The sequence below is a fragment of the Lotus japonicus genome, chromosome 2 (assembly GCF_012489685.1).
Source record: "Lotus japonicus ecotype B-129 chromosome 2, LjGifu_v1.2".
Classification (NCBI taxonomy): domain Eukaryota; kingdom Viridiplantae; phylum Streptophyta; class Magnoliopsida; order Fabales; family Fabaceae; genus Lotus; species Lotus japonicus.
The window spans coordinates 95196980-95214001 of record NC_080042.1 but is presented as its reverse complement, the minus strand read 5'-3'; the positions used below and the strand labels follow the sequence as shown (position 1 = coordinate 95214001).

The 17022-nt window shown below is 35.5% G+C and overlaps 3 protein-coding genes and 1 pseudogene across 5 annotated transcripts; 1 reads left to right on the top strand and 3 right to left on the bottom strand.

The window, feature by feature from the left end:
• Positions 1-572: 572 nt before the first annotated feature.
• On the bottom strand, positions 573-3713 carry LOC130741421 (cysteine-rich receptor-like protein kinase 10; annotated as a pseudogene).
• Positions 3714-5216: 1503 nt separating this feature from the next.
• LOC130741423 (protein NDR1-like) lies at positions 5217-6230 on the bottom strand. Of its 3 annotated transcripts, none has more exons than XM_057594321.1 (2): positions 6099-6230; positions 5217-5926 (listed from the first exon to the last, which is right to left on the bottom strand). In XM_057594321.1, the coding sequence occupies exons 1-2, from the start codon at positions 6163-6165 to the stop codon at positions 5403-5405; spliced, it is 591 nt and encodes a 196-aa protein (XP_057450304.1). In that variant the 5' UTR covers positions 6166-6230; the 3' UTR covers positions 5217-5402. The 3 variants fall into 3 exon arrangements, with proteins under 3 accessions (XP_057450304.1, XP_057450306.1, XP_057450305.1); XM_057594323.1 differs by having other exon boundaries at positions 5217-5988; positions 6099-6225; XM_057594322.1 differs by having other exon boundaries at positions 5217-5988; positions 6077-6205.
• A 116-nt stretch (positions 6231-6346) lies between these two features.
• On the bottom strand, positions 6347-8361 carry LOC130741422 (zinc finger CCCH domain-containing protein 1-like). Its single transcript, XM_057594320.1, has 4 exons — positions 8250-8361; positions 8029-8073; positions 7099-7916; positions 6347-6739 (listed from the first exon to the last, which is right to left on the bottom strand). Exons 2-4 carry the CDS (start codon positions 8048-8050, stop codon positions 6635-6637), a joined length of 945 nt encoding a protein of 314 aa, XP_057450303.1. The 5' UTR covers positions 8051-8073; positions 8250-8361; the 3' UTR covers positions 6347-6634.
• Positions 8362-12611: 4250 nt separating this feature from the next.
• LOC130741420 (uncharacterized) lies at positions 12612-15804 on the top strand. The gene is made up of 5 exons (XM_057594319.1): positions 12612-13039; positions 13123-13263; positions 14131-14233; positions 15051-15249; positions 15343-15804. Exons 1-5 carry the CDS (start codon positions 13013-13015, stop codon positions 15419-15421), a joined length of 549 nt encoding a protein of 182 aa, XP_057450302.1. The 5' UTR covers positions 12612-13012; the 3' UTR covers positions 15422-15804.
• Positions 15805-17022: the final 1218 nt, after the last annotated feature.

Here is a 17022-nt window from a genome sequence, read left to right as displayed (position 1 = left end):
GACACTTACAGCATGCGAGAAATAATCTCTAAGAGTGATATAGCAATGCACAAACCCAAGGAAAATGAAGAACAAACACGCATACTCAACTTATACAACAGCTAAAACATGAAGTAAAATCCATAGGGACCTAGAGAAACCCTAAAACCCCAAAAAAATAGAGAGTCGCTTGACTTCTGAGCGAAGAAGATCTTCATACACTTTTTAACCAGCGCTCCCTTTATACAACACATCGGCTCTGCCGGAGTTGCAGTGCGTCAATAGGGGAACCAGCGGAGTGGCTTCGGAGGCACAAATATTATTTGGATTCATGGAAAACTGATAGAAAGTATTGGACTGGGCTACATTAAAAAAAGTGCTACTATTTGTAGAAAATAGTGGACTAGGCCACATTACTATGTTAACATATTGCAGTCAATGTTCTTCACAGTGCTACATATTGCAGTCAGAATTTTCTGCGTGCCTTCACTGCCTTGTTTTTGTCTACGTGCATAACTGTGTTCATTCTCATGGTCAAAGTTTAGGATATATATATGTTAAAATTTAAAAATATAATTAACAAAGTAAAATAATTAGGAACCCATATGACTCAGCGTGAAATATAATATGTTATCTCTTTGAACAATGTTGTGTTTACAGATTAGATGTTTACATTGTCATCGTCAATTATTATTATTTATGTCGAAATTAAATATGAACATCTATTTTACATTAAATCCTAAAAGTTACAAACATTACAATAATCCGTACGGTGAAGAATCACAACAAGGGAGGTGTTAATTTTATTCACTGGGGCAGTATATCAGAAGCAGTTATGAAATTGAGTGAGCATTCTTCAGATTCTGGTTCATCAACATTGAGTCTCCCTACAGAGAAAGGAGGTCTTTCTGGTTGCCTAAGTGTTACTGATTCATTCTTCAACATCAAAACAATAGATGACATGCTTGGCCTATCATACGGATCTTCTTGAACACATCGTAGTCCAATATTCATGTATCTCAAAAACTCATCTTCAAGGCATGACTCAGTTAACAAGGGGTCCACTAATTCCATCCCCTTCCCCTCATTCCATAGGGACCATGCCTGCAAAATGATTCATCATGTTTAGTAATCTCTTGCAATTTTTACTATTGCTCCAACTTATTTAACTATATCTTAATTAATGTTGGACTCCAACACACACATTGTTTTACGGTTTATTTAGCTATATCTTTAGTGAATAAACAATTCGAAGATAAATTTTGATTTCTTGCTCTAAGCTTCAAAAGAATTATTTAGTCATATTTCTCAGACAATATGATACTTCAACAGAATCAATTGCCACACACTTAGAATGGAAGGTTCTTTGTGGAGAAAGACACTTACATATGCTAGAAGGCTAGGGGAGCTTTTAGAGTGATAGAAACCTGCATTACGTTTCCCTGTAATGATCTCAAGCAATAGAACTCCAAACCCAAACACATCAGATTTTATGGAATATAACCCCTCCATTGCATACTCTGGAGCCATGTATCCACTGCAAAATGGAAGTAAACAAGTCATAAATAGAACCATGGTTAAACAATTAAATATATTGTACAGGTGGAGCTGTTCAATGTTTATGCAAAAAGTACTTACTATGTGCCAACTATTGTAGCAGTGTTAGCTTCACCTGCATCTCCTGCAAATATCCTGGCCATTCCAAAGTCTGAGATCTTCGGATTCATGTCATGGTCCAACAACACATTACTTGCTTTCAGATCTCTATGAATTATTTTAAGTCTAGAATCTTCGTGAAGATAAAGAATCCCCTTAGCTATTCCATTTATTATATCCACTCGTTTAGTCCAATCAAGCCTTGCACGTTGCCTTGGATCTATCCATATTCATAAAAAAACAATGTTATCAATGAACAACCTATTTTCTCATTGTTGAAATTTTATTCCAATGAAATTTGGTTGCTCCAACAATTAGAAAAGGAGATAGAACATATGTACCAAAAAGAACAACATCAAGACTTCCATTGGGCAAATACTCATACACAAGAAGCTTCTCTTCTCCATCTACACAAAATCCCAGAAGCTTTACAAGATTTTTGTGTTGAAGTTTCATTATGAGCAGAACCTCGTTTATGAATTCCTCTGATCCCTGCTCTGAGCAACTTGAGAGCCTCTTGATTGCCACTTCCTGGCCATCACTAAGTATCCCCTGAAAATTGAAAAAACAAGAAAAGGAAATAAAATATTTAGAATTCATGCAAGAAGGGTGTATATTTAATTTAGCACATAAGCTTGAATTCTATTTACCTTGTAAACAGGTCCAAAGCCACCTTGTCCAAGCATATTTGAATCAGAAAAGTTTTTGGTAGCAGCACAAAGAGATCCAAGATCAATGAAAGGGGAATCCCCAGATATTTTGTCCAATCCATTCCTACCTAGAGACAGGAACCAAATGAATTAGTAGAAGAAAAAGAAATTAGAAAACCAAACATGCCCTCTTCTAACAAGTAACAACTTACTTTTATTCTTGACATAGTACAAGCAGGAAATGGAAATTACTATCATCACCAAGCATACCCCAATTACAATGGATATAATCATCCATTTTTTGCCTGAATTATCTGCATAAAGGAGAAAAAGAGTGCAGCTTTACATGATTGTAGCTTATAATATGTTTCAGACATGAGGGCAAGCCTCGGCGCAACTGTAAGGTTGTTATCATGTGACTTTGCAGTCACAATTTCAAGCAGTGGAATCAGCCTCTTGCAAAATGCAATACCCGACTGCTTACATTAGATCCACAAAGTGGATTAAGCACCACCCTGGACCACGCGAACGGCGGGTCCAATTTCCCCTTTTTTAAATATGTTTCAGATCATTACCAAAACTTGGAATGCTTACTTTTGCCTTCATCATTGCCTGTTGAAGACCCTTTAGGTTCTGATGCGCCAAGGTAAAAAGGATAAAACTCATATCTCAAATAACAGCTACGACTCATAACTCTGGCCCCAATGGAAGCATAGCAGCAACCTTTTATATCTCTGATGGCACTTTGCAGGCACCTATTGCAATCACTGGCTGATAAATCATTGCTGCACTGCACTAAGGCATATATTGTTTTATCTTCAAAGGGAACATCATCAGTGGCATACTTATTTGCAGAAACATTAAAAGATGCTCTCTCAGTAAGATTGGTCAATATCTCATTCACAACAGACTCAATTTTTTCAGGTTCTGAAACATTCTGCTTGTTATCTTTGCCAATATTTCCTGTGACATTCAACATTCCTATGAAATTGGAATTGGAATAATGTAATTGGCAGAGTTCTTCCCATACAACTGCTTCTTTTGCTTGAGGACAGAGTTTCACAATGTCCTCTATTGCAGTTGTTAGACAATTCTGGCAAGTTTCATTGGAAACATAGTTGAGGCACATGTAAAGGACATAAACTCTATCTGTGCCGGATCCGGAAAAAGTATTATAGGATTTGGAGATTGAAGCATTTGAGGGTAAAGAGAGAAGGAGGTTGCTTAAGATTGTTTTGAAAGGGACTCCCATTTGCATAACTGCTGCTTGTGCCACAAATTTCATATGGAGGGTCACCAAAGGCAATATCCAAAAGGAAAGCAAGAGTGCAGAGAAAGAGCAAGGGTTGAATGGATTTGGAAACCATAAGAGAATGAATCATTTTTCTCTTTCTGATTCTGAATGCTTGCACAGAAACTTCTGCTTGTACTTATTATTGTAGTTGTTAATTTGTTATGTTTGAGTATTGTATTTGTACCAATCAAGTGCAAGGAAATCAAGGTAGTGAACTAAGTTTGACTTTGAAATGTTAAGCAAACTATTTCAACCTTGTGAAAAATGAAAACTGAAATAAATTGTTTTATGGACCCTGAATTTAAGCTCCAATGACCAATCAATGTGTTGGTGGACTGTTTAAGAAATAAAAAAAGTAACATCCAAACCTAATGGATAAGCAAAACGTTTCTTGCTGATAATGAGAGGAAGGGAAAACAACGCTAATTGTTTTGGTACCATGTTCCCCATTGCTGAGTCGCATTTTATATCATTTGTTTGGTCCTTTGACTAAATTGCTTCATTGTCTATTTTACTTGCTCTATTCCTTCTGTACAAGTAGTATAAATTGATGATTTATAAAAAAAAGTCAATAGAAGAAAAGTTTTAAATGAAATATATATATATATTAATATTCAATTTGATAATCATTGACCACTTAAAAATGTCATGTGACTTTTTAAAAAATATCACTTAACTTTATATTTTAATCATGACAATTAATTATTAGATCTAAATATCGCGACCTATTCTCACATTCTCATATAAACGCATCATTTTTTTATTAATCATATAAAAACATCAATCTCATCCAAAATGTCATGTGACTTTTTAAAAAATATCACTTAACTTTATATTTTAATCATGACAATTAATTGTTAGATCTAAATATCGCGACCTATTCTCACATTCTCATATAAACGCATCATTTTTTTTTATTAATCATATAAAAACATCAATATCATCCAATACATCCGCTATATATAAGGTTGGCTAACTTACTCCCATTATATTTTGTGAAAGAGTAAATTATCACACATGTTAAAAAAAAATTATCACACAACACCTTTTGATTTAGAAAAAATTCATTGCCTGTTAAAAAAAAATCATTGCAAAGCTCCCTTTATTCCTATATATGCAGTTTTTAGTTTTAGTTTTTTTTCTCTCTTTTAAATTAATTGATTATCTTTTGTGGTTGTCCTCTATTTCAAGATCAGAGCACAATTGCGGGTCTTTCCATGACAAATGGCACGATAATGGTGGCACTTCCGTGAGAATGTTCTTTAGTTGTGGCCTTGTGGGACATTCTTTTACAATTGCTGATTTAACAAATATAGACACATATTCGTTTTTCTATGTAACAAAACTATGCAACATATTCTCATGAATATTGCTACAATTGCTGATTTGGATACGTTTTCAGCTAGTGCTTGCTTTAGCCAGTATGATGTTGTTGTCTTGTTGACCTGTTAGAGTTGCAGGTATATAATTTATAAAACAACTTCCGTTGTTCTGAGATACGACATGGTAATTTATGATTGGATACTTTCGCTAAATACATATTGCAATCGAAAAAAAGGCATAAAAACACTGAATCCATTGTTTTCTATCTAGTTTACAAATTCTACGTGCAAGAAAAAGTTCATACCTCTAGAAGATGTTAGAAATTTACTTTTTTTTACTTAAACTACATCAATCCCAAACCAAAATATATCGTGTCTCACCTTATATTATAGGACCTATCATTACTACGCTTATTCGTTTATGCTCACAAATAGTATTGTTTTCCAAGTCTTAGGGAATAAGAAGAGTGGGAGAAATGGCGAACCAAAAAGAAATGAAGGTCAATGCCTCTTTGCTATGGACCTTGCGAGTTTTCTGGAACTACGGCTAAGTGGGTACTTCTTTTTCTTACGTGAAAGCTTCCCATCAGAGTCAATTGGTAAAATGCCTTGAAGGTGTAACCCGTGAAACTTGCTTTTAATTCCCCACGTCTTGTATTGAAATCTTGTCGTCAAAGCAACCTTTAACTCTGCGGTTGCATTTGAGATGGCCTTGAAGAGAGGTTTGAATGCTCCATGTCTGGCATTAACAGTGTCATATACGGAGCGAGTCTTGCCAGTTCCTTGATGAAATGAGCCTATGGTTGTCTCTCCCACCTTATCCTCCTGCTGCCCATACAAGAAACTCAATATTATGTCATCATAGTAAATGCTTGAATCCTTGTTTGGGTTTTCGATTTCAAGGCTGTAAAATATGGAGCCATTTTCACCTGGGTGTTGTTCTATGGAAAGGAACACAACGGAGTATGAAGGGCTTTTGGGTCGCAACGCAAGCCATAGGCACAGAACAAGAAGGCCTAAGAACCCTATAAATTCCATCAGAAATACATAGAATCTCTTGCCTTCAGACATCCTTTAACCAAATTTTCTGATATACAAGTCAACAAGTTGATTTTTTCATAAATGGTTGGATGCTGAAGGAGCTAGTTATATTAAAGGATGGAGAAGGTTAATACTTTGAGTTAAAATATGGCTAACCAGAAGAATATGTCAAGCACGTATGTTGCCAATGCACGAAGGAAGAATATATCCATTTCTTCAGCATGAGACCATACACTACACGAGAGGAATTGCAGGCCTTAGTGCTCTAACTTTTGTGTATGTTTAGACAAAAAAAAGACTTCCATGTAAGTTTCCATTAACTTTTTCACTGCAGATGAACAACACTGGACTTAATGATGGATGACCCACAATATTAAAGAATGTTTTGTTATCTTGTACCTCAGTTAAGAAAAATCTGTAACTGGAAATTAAATTAGTATCAAACTGTGTAACACTGCAAAAAGAACCAGTGTGTGCTATCAACATGTGATACATATCACTATTAGATATTCTGGGATCTATTAGTCAAGAAAATAAAGCAATATGAATAAGACCTAACCCCACCGTTTTAACCTCCGGATGTTTTCAACTCTTTCCATAGTTCCCAGCATCACTCTTCAACACAGAATTAAAATGGAAAGAGAAAGATAACTTCCTCTAAGCAGAGAGATCATAGATCCTGTTGAGTGAGATTATTTATTATCCTCAGCCATCTTCTTGCGTATCTCCTGAGCAACATTAAAAGTGCCGAGTGTTGGCTGGTTGCAGACAAAACACTTTTTATTCTTTGCGTGATGCTGCAAATAAAACGAACAGAAAGTTAGACATCATATAATAGATAGAAGTTGAGCACTGCTACATTAGACAAATCACAAGTCTAATGGTCTGCATCAAGGAAAAAAATATTAGAAGATAACATATAGTATCCCCTAATTACATGTCTGGTAATTCTACAATTCCTACAGAGCTGAACCATTTAATCCACCAGACTAATTAATCAGTCACATATCATATAACAACAGCAACAGAATGTAATCTAACTTGAATGAGTAACAAAAAAATCTGAACTAAAAATATTGAGTCACTTGCTCAAAACACTTGATAACATGAATCTGTTAAAAATTGAAACCTAATTGCAACAGCTGTAAGGGTATACCTTCAATGCACAATGCTCGCAGAAGTAGTGCTTGCACTTGGTTACAACAGGATCCACAAATGGCTGTCTACAGATGAAACACGCAAATGGTAATGAATCATCGTCCTCTTCATCCGTGACATTAGCACCCTCCTCAACTGCATCCTCACCCGCAGCCAATCTCATCTTCCTTGCTTTCTCAGCATCATCCCAGTCTTTCTCCAATTGCCATCCAGACTTGTAGTCCCCTCGATCATGCATAAACTTGCAGGAATCACCATACCCACAGTAACCAGTTTCCTTGTAATCCTTACATATGTCAGGCTGATAATCAAATCTAGCTGAAACTCTTATATGAGCTGAAGCCCTGAGAGGACCATGTGCCCCGCCAGCTTTTTCACTAGCAATTGTTTGCTCTCTACGGAAGCCAGCCTTGTAGTCTTTGTAATTGTTGATTCCCTTGTACAACTTATCATCCTCAGAAGTTTTGGCTTTCCCCTTGAGACTAGTGGCTGCTTGCTTGAGAGCCCTTTCACGTATGGCTCGGGCATCTGTGGAAAAGTCAGTCTCAGTCTCTAGAGTTGCGGTTGCTTTGCTATCATGTTGAACTTGAATCTCTTTTGAAGACTCGAACTGAAATTCTTGAGTTGGTTCTGCAGCTGTAGAGGGTTTTGTAGAGCCAGTGGAAAAGTACAACTTATTGTCTGGCTTGAAGGTCTTTCTCTGGGTGTGTAATAAAGAGGTTTCAGTGTTTGTGTCATCCTCATCATCTTCTTGATGATCAGTAGTTCGTTTCCTTATATTCTTCTTATTGACAGGTTTTCTGAAGAAACTACACACTGAAAAGAAAGCAAGGAAAAATAAGCAGAAATACTTATAGAGAGAACAGAAGCAAACTAAAAAGTTGAACAGATGACAATTCACACATAAAATTGCAATAAGCAGACATACCTTGTTCATCAGAATCACCCATGCTTAGAATTTGATTTGTACAAGCTGTGACAATTACAAATCCAGATCAAAATGAGAAACAAGACTAAAGTTTAAAAAGAAAATAACCAAGTTGCATAAAATCAGAAATCAGTTCAAGGATTTCCTCGAACGAACAGCAAAAGAAGATCGTAATTGAAAGAAAAACCCTAAAAGGCGAGAGAAGAACAAGAGACACTCACTAACTGTTTTCGTTCGATTTAATTTCGCCGCAAGAGAGACAGATTAGCAAGCGCCTGTGATTTCTGATTCAGTTTTTGGATTAATGTTTTTCAACCTCAACCCTAGACCTGTCAATACGGGCCACTCCGGCCCATATGGGTCAGCCCGTATGGGTTGGGTTAAAAACGGGGTCAACGAGCTCGCGGGTTGTTGGGCTGCCTCGCGAGTTGGGTGAAAAAATATATAAAAAATAGATAAATTGGATTAGAAAATGTTCTAAAAAAATAATTTCACAAAAATACTTAAAGAAATTGGTAACAACTCATAAGAAAGAGGTTTATCAACCCATTAATTTGTATGTCATATTTGAAATATAGTAAAGTAACTTTTTGGTTACAAAATATAGTAAAATAATTTAGTTGACAAGATTTAAAAACACAATTATTTTACCGTCACATTTAAAATAAGATAAATAATAGAATAACAATAAATAAAACACAAAAAATTGTCTCAAATTTAAAGAAATGAAAATTTCCAATTTTCTATCTAAAAGTAATCCATAAAACTAACCTTAAATTAAAGACAAATAAAATAATTTTTTTAATAAAAAATAACTCTAACCCGACGGGTTGGCTCGCTTAAACCGCGGGTTGGCCCGTCTAACCCGCGGGTTAAACGAGCCGAGTTGCACTAACCAAAGTTCTTTTCGAGCTGGAATTTAACCAACCCAACCCGGCTCATTTAGCCAACCCGTTGAGCTGGCTCGCGGGTTGGAACCCATATTGACAGCTCTACCCAACCCTGTCACCCCATTCAGGGGTGGACCCACGTTGGACTCAGGGGGTTCAGTTGAACCCTCTGAACCCCCTGAAAAAAAAAAAATTCCCACTTACCCCCTGTATAATATTTTTTTTGAACCCCTGAAAACTTTAATTTGCACCCAAGACCCTTTCTCTCTCTCACACACCTAGTCACTCACTACTCAGCCCCAATCCTCAACCTCTTTCTCTCACTACCCTAGGTCAGGCGCACACACACACGCACCATTGCACTACCGGCTACCACCACGCCACCACCGTCCTCCAGTCCACCACGCACCCTGCGCCGCGCCTCTGCCTCTCTATCTCGGCTTCTCCAGTTCTCCTTCTCCCAGACCCAAGGCCAAGACGGCAAGACTGGGATCGATGTTGGTAGCCTCGCCCTCGCCTCCGTCGCAGTTGCGAATGTGTTGAAGCTGGTTGTCAACAATGGGGAAAAGCTCAACGCTTGGGTTGATTACGAGGCTGGTTCGAAAATGTTGGAGGTTCGTTTGAGCAAATTGGGTGAACTCAGATCTGAAGATCCAATCGTTTCTCACCGCATTGATCTGTTCAGCCTCTGGGATCGCAAACCTGTTTTCGTGGGTATGATTCTTCACCTATTTTGATTTTGATTGATTTTTTTCCCATTAATTTTGATGGATTCTTCACCTGTTTTGTGGGTGTGTTGTGATCTGAGATGAGTTTTTGTGCTGGTTGGGGGATGGAGCTGGTTTCGCTGTTTGCCAGTGTTTCTTGGTTGGAGCTTTTCTGATTTTTGCTACTGCTTTTAGCTTTCATGGGATTTTGGTTATGGAGGGTATGATAAATAAACAAACAATGGTCTTGTGTGGCAATGGTTAATGTTCACAGATACTTTGTTTATGTTGTCCTTGGCTGGTTAGGAAGTGCTCTCTGTCATGGGCAAAAGGAGTGTGGGTGCTGTCATGGTCTTGGGTTTAAAGTAAGGCATAAGTTGGCTGTTCATTTTGTTTCATTTCATTAATCCCCAACTTTTAGTGAATTTAAAGGATGATAACATTATTAGAACTCTGTTTCATGTGTAAATAGTTACCTGTTCATGCTTCGTGACTTTAAGGAAGCAAATGAAGTTGAGGAAGCAGCTGAAGATGTGGAAGCAACTGTAGATGAGGAAGAGGAAGATACTGATGTTGAGGAAGCAATTGATGATGAAGAAGTGGAATCAGAAGAGGAATCAAATGAAGATGAGGAAGCAACTAAAAATGAGGAAGAGGAATCAACTGAAGATGACTATATCTAACTGTCCAAAGCAGAAGAATTTGTATGCAATATTCTCAACCCTTGTTACCTTTTGTTCTTATTCATTTGCATCATAAAAATTGAAAAAGCTAAATGCAGAATACACTTAGGTGCCTTTACCATTCCTGACTTATATCATTTAATGTGATGTTCGATGTTTTGGCTTGAAGTTGTGGAGATACAGTGGAAAGATGGGATTAATTGAAAGGGTTGAGACTAATCAAGTTGTGATATGAATTGATCTTGTGTGTAATGGATTTAATCACTTTGTCACATTGGTCTAGTATTTGATAAGGCTTTTTTGTCATAGTTCCATGATATCCCTAGAGATACTTTGTAGTTGTATGCTTACGCCAAAGCTAGTGCAACTGATGAAAAAAATTTGTTTCAACACAACTTGCTAATGTCTCTGTTCATATGCTTCGTTTCTTTATCTAGATTGTATCTTTTACTGAATGGGAAAAAAGTTGTAGTTTCCTCTGTGGAGGTTATATTTAGCTGCATAGTCTATGGCCAGAAGATATAATCAGAACCACGATCCTTTACGGTTTTCATGTTTTTATATATGGACCTGATATTAGAAAAATTATGAATTGAAGTGAACATATGCCTTTTTTTTTTCTCTTTCTTTTGTATAAATCTCACTATTTTTATCGGTGTGTTCATTTAAAAAATTTGAACCCCCTGACCCCGGGTCCTGGATCCGCCACTGACCCCATTATTCTTCCTTCATATCTACTCCCTCCGTTCCTGATCTTTTGTTGTTTTAACTTTTGGTCTATATTCCAAAACTTTTGTTGTTTTACAAACTCAATGCATTTTTTCTCAATTTATTCCATGTATACCCTCATTTAATACTATATCTCTCATCTATCACATCTTATTTTCACCAATCAAAATCATAACAAGTTTTTTAACCAATAACTATCATTCTCTTTATTCACTTTAACTCAACATTAAATAAGGGTGTTTATGTCAACAAATTTATCAATAATTGCACTCTTAAACAATGTGCATAACCTTAAACAACAAAAGATCAGAAACGGAGGGAGTATTTTTTATTTTTTATTTTATACATTTTCAATTTTATTAATTATAACTCTTTTCCATTTATATTTTATTATAAATAATTTTCCTTTTCCTTCTAATATATATCAAACATGTTTAGCTATATATATTATCCAATCTTATTACTATTTTTTGAAACTTACATATATTTATAATTAAAAAATATATTATTTAAAAGTGGGGTTTTTTAATAATGCCAAAAAAAATTAGTAAAGAGCATATTTATCCCCATGGAATGTTTTTTGACAGCTTGGTGCTCATGTGGCAGGTGAGATGAGATTCGCGTGGTGTGACGCAAACTTAATGGTGTGGACAGAAATCTGACAGTGGTTGGTCAAGAATTTAAAAGATTCAACTGAAATTAGGCGAATTCAAATAGGACAAAAATGACACGATGGGACGATGGAGACAAGGGTATTGCATGCAGTGAATTCGCTAATAGTGACGCGAATTCCATTGCAAATTTGCGTGAGGTGACGCAAATCTCATCTCACCCGCCACATCAGCGCCAAGCTGTCAAAAAGCACCTTTGGTAGTTTTTTTTCTCACCTTTTTGATAAATTATAATTTTTTTGATATTGTTGGATTGATTTATGCTTTTGTTGTTTAAAAAGACATTTATGAATTGCTATGTTGTGAATTTTTACAACTTGTAAATTGATTATGAATTTGAGGTTATTATTCTTAGTGGATAATTTCGTTGAGCTTTTTATTGTTTATTACTACTGTTGAGATGAATCCAAATCTAATAACAAAATTAAGATTAAACATTGAAATAGAAAATAGAAATATGAAGCAACTAGATCTTCTTGTTTAATGTGGTTTAGTGTACTAGAGTCGCTGATTTCAAATATTAGCTTTTTGCTTATTACACAAGGAAATAAGAGCAATATTTTTACTTTTTGCTAATTGGATAATTTCTTTTTTCCATTATATTTTTATAGTGCGCTAGCCCACTAAAACGTAGGTTAAGTTGAAACTTTTAACTGAAAGGTTAAAAGTGAGTCAACTCAATCCACCCACATTTTAACAAGCTAATGACAGATAGGCTCGACCTGTCCCGCCAACACATATTTAACACCCTACACATGTAGGATGAAGTAAGTTAGTATATATTAATTAAATTTGAAAATATTGGACAAGTAATAATGGTAATTAAGACTTAAGTTGATAATTATATTGGTAGGATAGGAATAGGAAGACGAGGTAGAAAGCAAGCCATAAAAAGGGTCTTAAATTCTAGCTCTCTCACGCACGACGCATACACACTCCACCGATTTCCTCTCTGACCTTTGTTTCTTTCTCCCTAGCTAGCTTCCAACAAAAACACACAGATACAGAGCATCCAGCACTTACATCCTCTGTTGATTTCCAATAACATCAATAATATCTTCTCCATTGGCAAGCTGCAACAGCAAGAAGAAGATTGCGTTACGTTAGCCTCCATAAGTGGGTTTGATTCCGTTTGGGTTTCTAAATCAATCGCGTATAGTGCGTTTGAATACCAAAACAAGAAGAAAAAAAACTCTGTCTATCTCTCTGGCTTGTGCTTCTTCACTTCACGCTCACGGTGATATGTTTATTATTGATATCTAGCTAGTTCTGACTTAATTCTCCGGCTGTCAAACAAGTACTGAATGGCAGAAATTCCTAAGCTTAAGCTGGTGAGAATTCATTCAGTTGTTTAATTAATTACTGTTCCATTAATTAATGTCGTTTTTCAATATTCTAATTAATTAATTTGCAGGATTTGCCATCCTGTTCTTCGGAAGACATAGACGACGACGCATTTGCCGAGAAACCCGATAGCTTTGTGATTGATATGGACGCCTTCTCTTCCTCTTCCAAAGATAACACCACCAATGCCAATGCTAATTCCAGAATTACCGTAATTAACTCTCTCCCTCTCCCTCTCTCTTTATAATTTTATACAACCAAATTAGCTAGAGTCATTGAGTGTATCGTTTCTTCTTCGAGTTACTATTATTATTCATAATTTACTCAAAGTTACTAGTAGTAATAATAATACTGCATTTTTTAATGCTGAGCTTCATAATAATAAATGGGAATTTAATATCCATATCCTATCCATCATTGTTCCTACTACTTTTATTTAACCATTTCCCCCTCCATGCCTAGTTTGGTATCACAAGAAAGAAAGAAAAAAAGAGAACTGAGAGGGTTGTTTTTTTTTTTCAACAACAAAATAAACTTAATTCCATGGAAATATATATTAGATGGACCTGAAAAACAACTCGCTTCTCTCTCATTCCGATCCATGATCAAGGAATGTGAAATGTCGTGGTTGAGTAAATAACTTAAATTTAGAATGTGAAATGTTGGTGATGAAAATAGGTTATGAATATTCATAAACTATTATTCATACGCTTATATAAAAAACTTATAAAAATATGTTTAAAATAACTTATAGGTAGATCATAAGTTATTTACATAAATTTTTTTAAACACTTTCATAAGTATTTATGTTATACGATAAATTCAAATTATAGAGTTCTTCCAAATAAAACCAAATCCTAGAAAAGTTACATCAATCCAAATTTCTTTCATTGAACATATCTTAGTAAGGGATATGGATCCAAACCTTTTTCCTTCTTACTTTCCTTTTCGTTAAAAATTTGCATACGGAAGGAACATATCAACTTCCCAATTTGTCTTGTTCATTTATTCTCTTGGCTATAATTAATGAGCTTACTTTTAATTTTTTTTGGTGGAACTCCTAAAAAATAAATTGCAGAGGAGCCATTCCAGGAAAGGATTACAGCGTGGGGGCGACAGGAAGGTGAATGGCAATGCTACACTTCTTGATGATACCGTCCCTCTTTTATGCTCTCCAAAAGGTGCCACTGCTCTTGCAAAATCACAACCTCATTCATCTTTTTTTATTATATTCTAGTATAACCATAATATAATTTATTTTTTATCAAATATAATGAATGGAAACTGAAATATGATTCCTCTACTTTTGATTTGTTTTTGTTTTCTTTTCCTGTACATATCAGTAGAAGAGAATTTTTATATAATTATCTACATGTTTGTTTGTTTGTTTCCATAACTCGACACTTTATGGATCTGATTCTTTGATAAGTAGGACATAGGTGACAAATTAAAATTGTCTCCTCCATACCTTACTTTATGTGGTGTAATTAAATATTTGATTACAAACCTGTACCAGTGTCAGGACAAGGTGGGTGTCCCCTGATTGTAAGGGTCAGCTAGCATTTCTGGATTATGATGCGTGTTATTTATTATAGTTTGTCATTAATTATCATCATCATCACGTATCCACTATGTCTGTGTTTTGAATTGTCATTTAACATAAGTTTAATCACACTAGAATAACTAAAATTGCAAATTTATGATATGAGGATGCAGTGATAATTGCCGGGCCTGGTCCCTTGTGGTTGTTGATTAAGTAGTTAGAACACTGGGTCAACCTTAGTTGAGCTAGAAGGAAAATTGGTTAGGGGAAGTGAATTTATCAGCTTGGTACAAATGAATACATCATAGTCCATAGATAGTATTTTTGTAGCATTTTGGTACCTATGCTTGGGGCCACAGACATTGGCATTTTTTACTAGTAGTTTGAACAATCTTGTGAGCTAATTCATTGATTCTTGACATGGGCCTCACTGAATTGTAGCTAATCTTTTGCAGGGCCTTGCACGCCAGAAAAGTCTGCGGTGATGGCAGTAGGGTCATTGGATCACGTTCATCATGAGATTACTATTACAGCCAGCAACATGAGTGGCACCACCAGCAGTGAAAGCAAATGCATTACTCGGAGAAATAGTTTCAGAAGACCTTCTTCATGGGCACTTGATCCGAAAAGGGTTCTACTTTTCTTTGCCACCTTGTAAGATCAGCTGTTACTTACCTTCTAATGACAATATTCACTACTAATTTGTAATTTTCCGTTAATTGTTTGTGTTGATGTTCCAAAACACAGGTCAAGCATGGGAGCAATGTTGTTGATATATTTCACTCTTACAATCAGTAGGGAAAGCGTAGATGATTGGACGCAGTGAATGACTGAAGCAGCAGGTACACAACACAATCCGATAAAAGGACATGTTCCAATCAATCCCAGATTTGGAGCAAAATTTAGAAAGAAGAAGTTGAGGTATATTTAGCAAAAACTAACCAAATTCCAATCACCTTGATGTTGGAATAAGTTAAAGTATGCTTTTGGGCGTCACGGTCACCTCTTCACCACTATCATCTCATTTGTTGAAATACATGTGATTTCCATTAAAAATGTGGATCTCACTTTCAATTTAGTGGCACTTACATGATATGAGTTTCAATCAATTAATGAGAGAGTGTTGCTAGGACTAGTCATGCCACAAAGATGGGGAAGGAGTGTTCATTTTCATATGAATTAATTAATGGAAGACAACAAGTGATCACATGGGGAGAACATTGCCAACGATTTATATGTTGTGTGATAGCTGGGGTCAGTGGAGGAGGGAGGATCATAAAGTAACTTTTAACTCTTTCTGATCCATCCTTTAATCAATCCCCTGCATTTTTCTAATATAGCAGCTGCACCTTTTTTTATATGCATATCATATAAAAAGGGGAGGCGAATGAATTATGAAATCCAATACCATGAAAGGCATAATAGCTAACGTTTTCCTTAGCAGTAGACACAAACGCATGCGTGTTCAAAAGCTATTTTTCCTTTAATTTCTATAACAATTATTGTACTCCAACTGCGCTTTTTCCTGGGACAAACATTGTTTTTATTTTCAGAAGCCCGTTGGGACCATTGGCTATATATTTACCAAGTGAGTTTGCGTGAAAATAAATACACATCAGTACAATGCTTCAATAGAGAAATAAAACTGTCACATTAAATCAAATGTGAATTATGATGACTTCAATGAAAATCCAAACAAGCATTAGATGTGAGAAACATATATAGGTTTTGTTTTGTTGTTTTTTTTTTTCAACAGAGATAATGGCGTTAAAATGGGCTGCTCTGATTAAATTCAAATAAAATTTTTTTTTTTTTTTTGGTCAATAAAATTTGAATTGGTTTTTATTTCCTCTTGTTTGGGCCTGAGAGCCTAGGTTATCTGTAACAGCTCCTTAGCATCATGAGCTGTAGGGCTCTAAGATTGTGTTTTTTTTTTATCTAATGACTACAATCACGACCTTTGACAAAAAAAAATAATTAATCTGATCTCATTTAGAATCAGATAAATTCAAGAAAAAAAATGTTTGTATGGTATCAACTATCATTGATGATACTTTTTTATGTCAACAAAAATAATGAAACCTTTTTCAAAGCACTTTTATGAATCAAATGATAGTTTACATTTTTAAATTGAAAGTAATGTAAAATTCAAATGAGAATTCCATAATAATCATCATTGATCAAACAGGTTCTCCATTGATCATTACCGTATGTATCCAAGTGTTTCAGCTCTTGATACAATTCAAGCCGACTTTTTTTGTTGAGTTTGGGTCCACCTTTAAGAGTCCTTGATCATATTTCTACAATATACCCATCATAATTGGTACTTAGCCACCTTGTACCCTTATCTTCCCATAATTATTGATTATGGCCTACTCAGTTAATTCAGTAGTAAGATATTGAAACTGCCACCTTGATTATACTTAT

Coding starts and splice junctions, on each gene's coding strand:
- LOC130741423 (XM_057594321.1), bottom strand. CDS start 6,165: ATGCTGAAGAAATGGATATATTCTTCCTTCGTGCATTGGCAACATACG. Junction 5,927..6,098: donor GTGCTTGACATATTCTTCTG/GTTAGCCATATT, acceptor TGGAATTTATAG/GGTTCTTAGGCCTTCTTGTT.
- LOC130741422 (XM_057594320.1), bottom strand. CDS start 8,050: ATGGGTGATTCTGATGAACAAG. Junction 7,917..8,028: donor GGGTGATTCTGATGAACAAG/GTATGTCTGCTT, acceptor CTTTCTTTTCAG/TGTGTAGTTTCTTCAGAAAA. Junction 6,740..7,098: donor GCGAGCATTGTGCATTGAAG/GTATACCCTTAC, acceptor TTTTATTTGCAG/CATCACGCAAAGAATAAAAA.
- LOC130741420 (XM_057594319.1), top strand. CDS start 13,013: ATGGCAGAAATTCCTAAGCTTAAGCTG. Junction 13,264..14,130: donor ATGCTAATTCCAGAATTACC/GTAATTAACTCT, acceptor AATAAATTGCAG/AGGAGCCATTCCAGGAAAGG. Junction 14,234..15,050: donor TCTTTTATGCTCTCCAAAAG/GTGCCACTGCTC, acceptor AATCTTTTGCAG/GGCCTTGCACGCCAGAAAAG.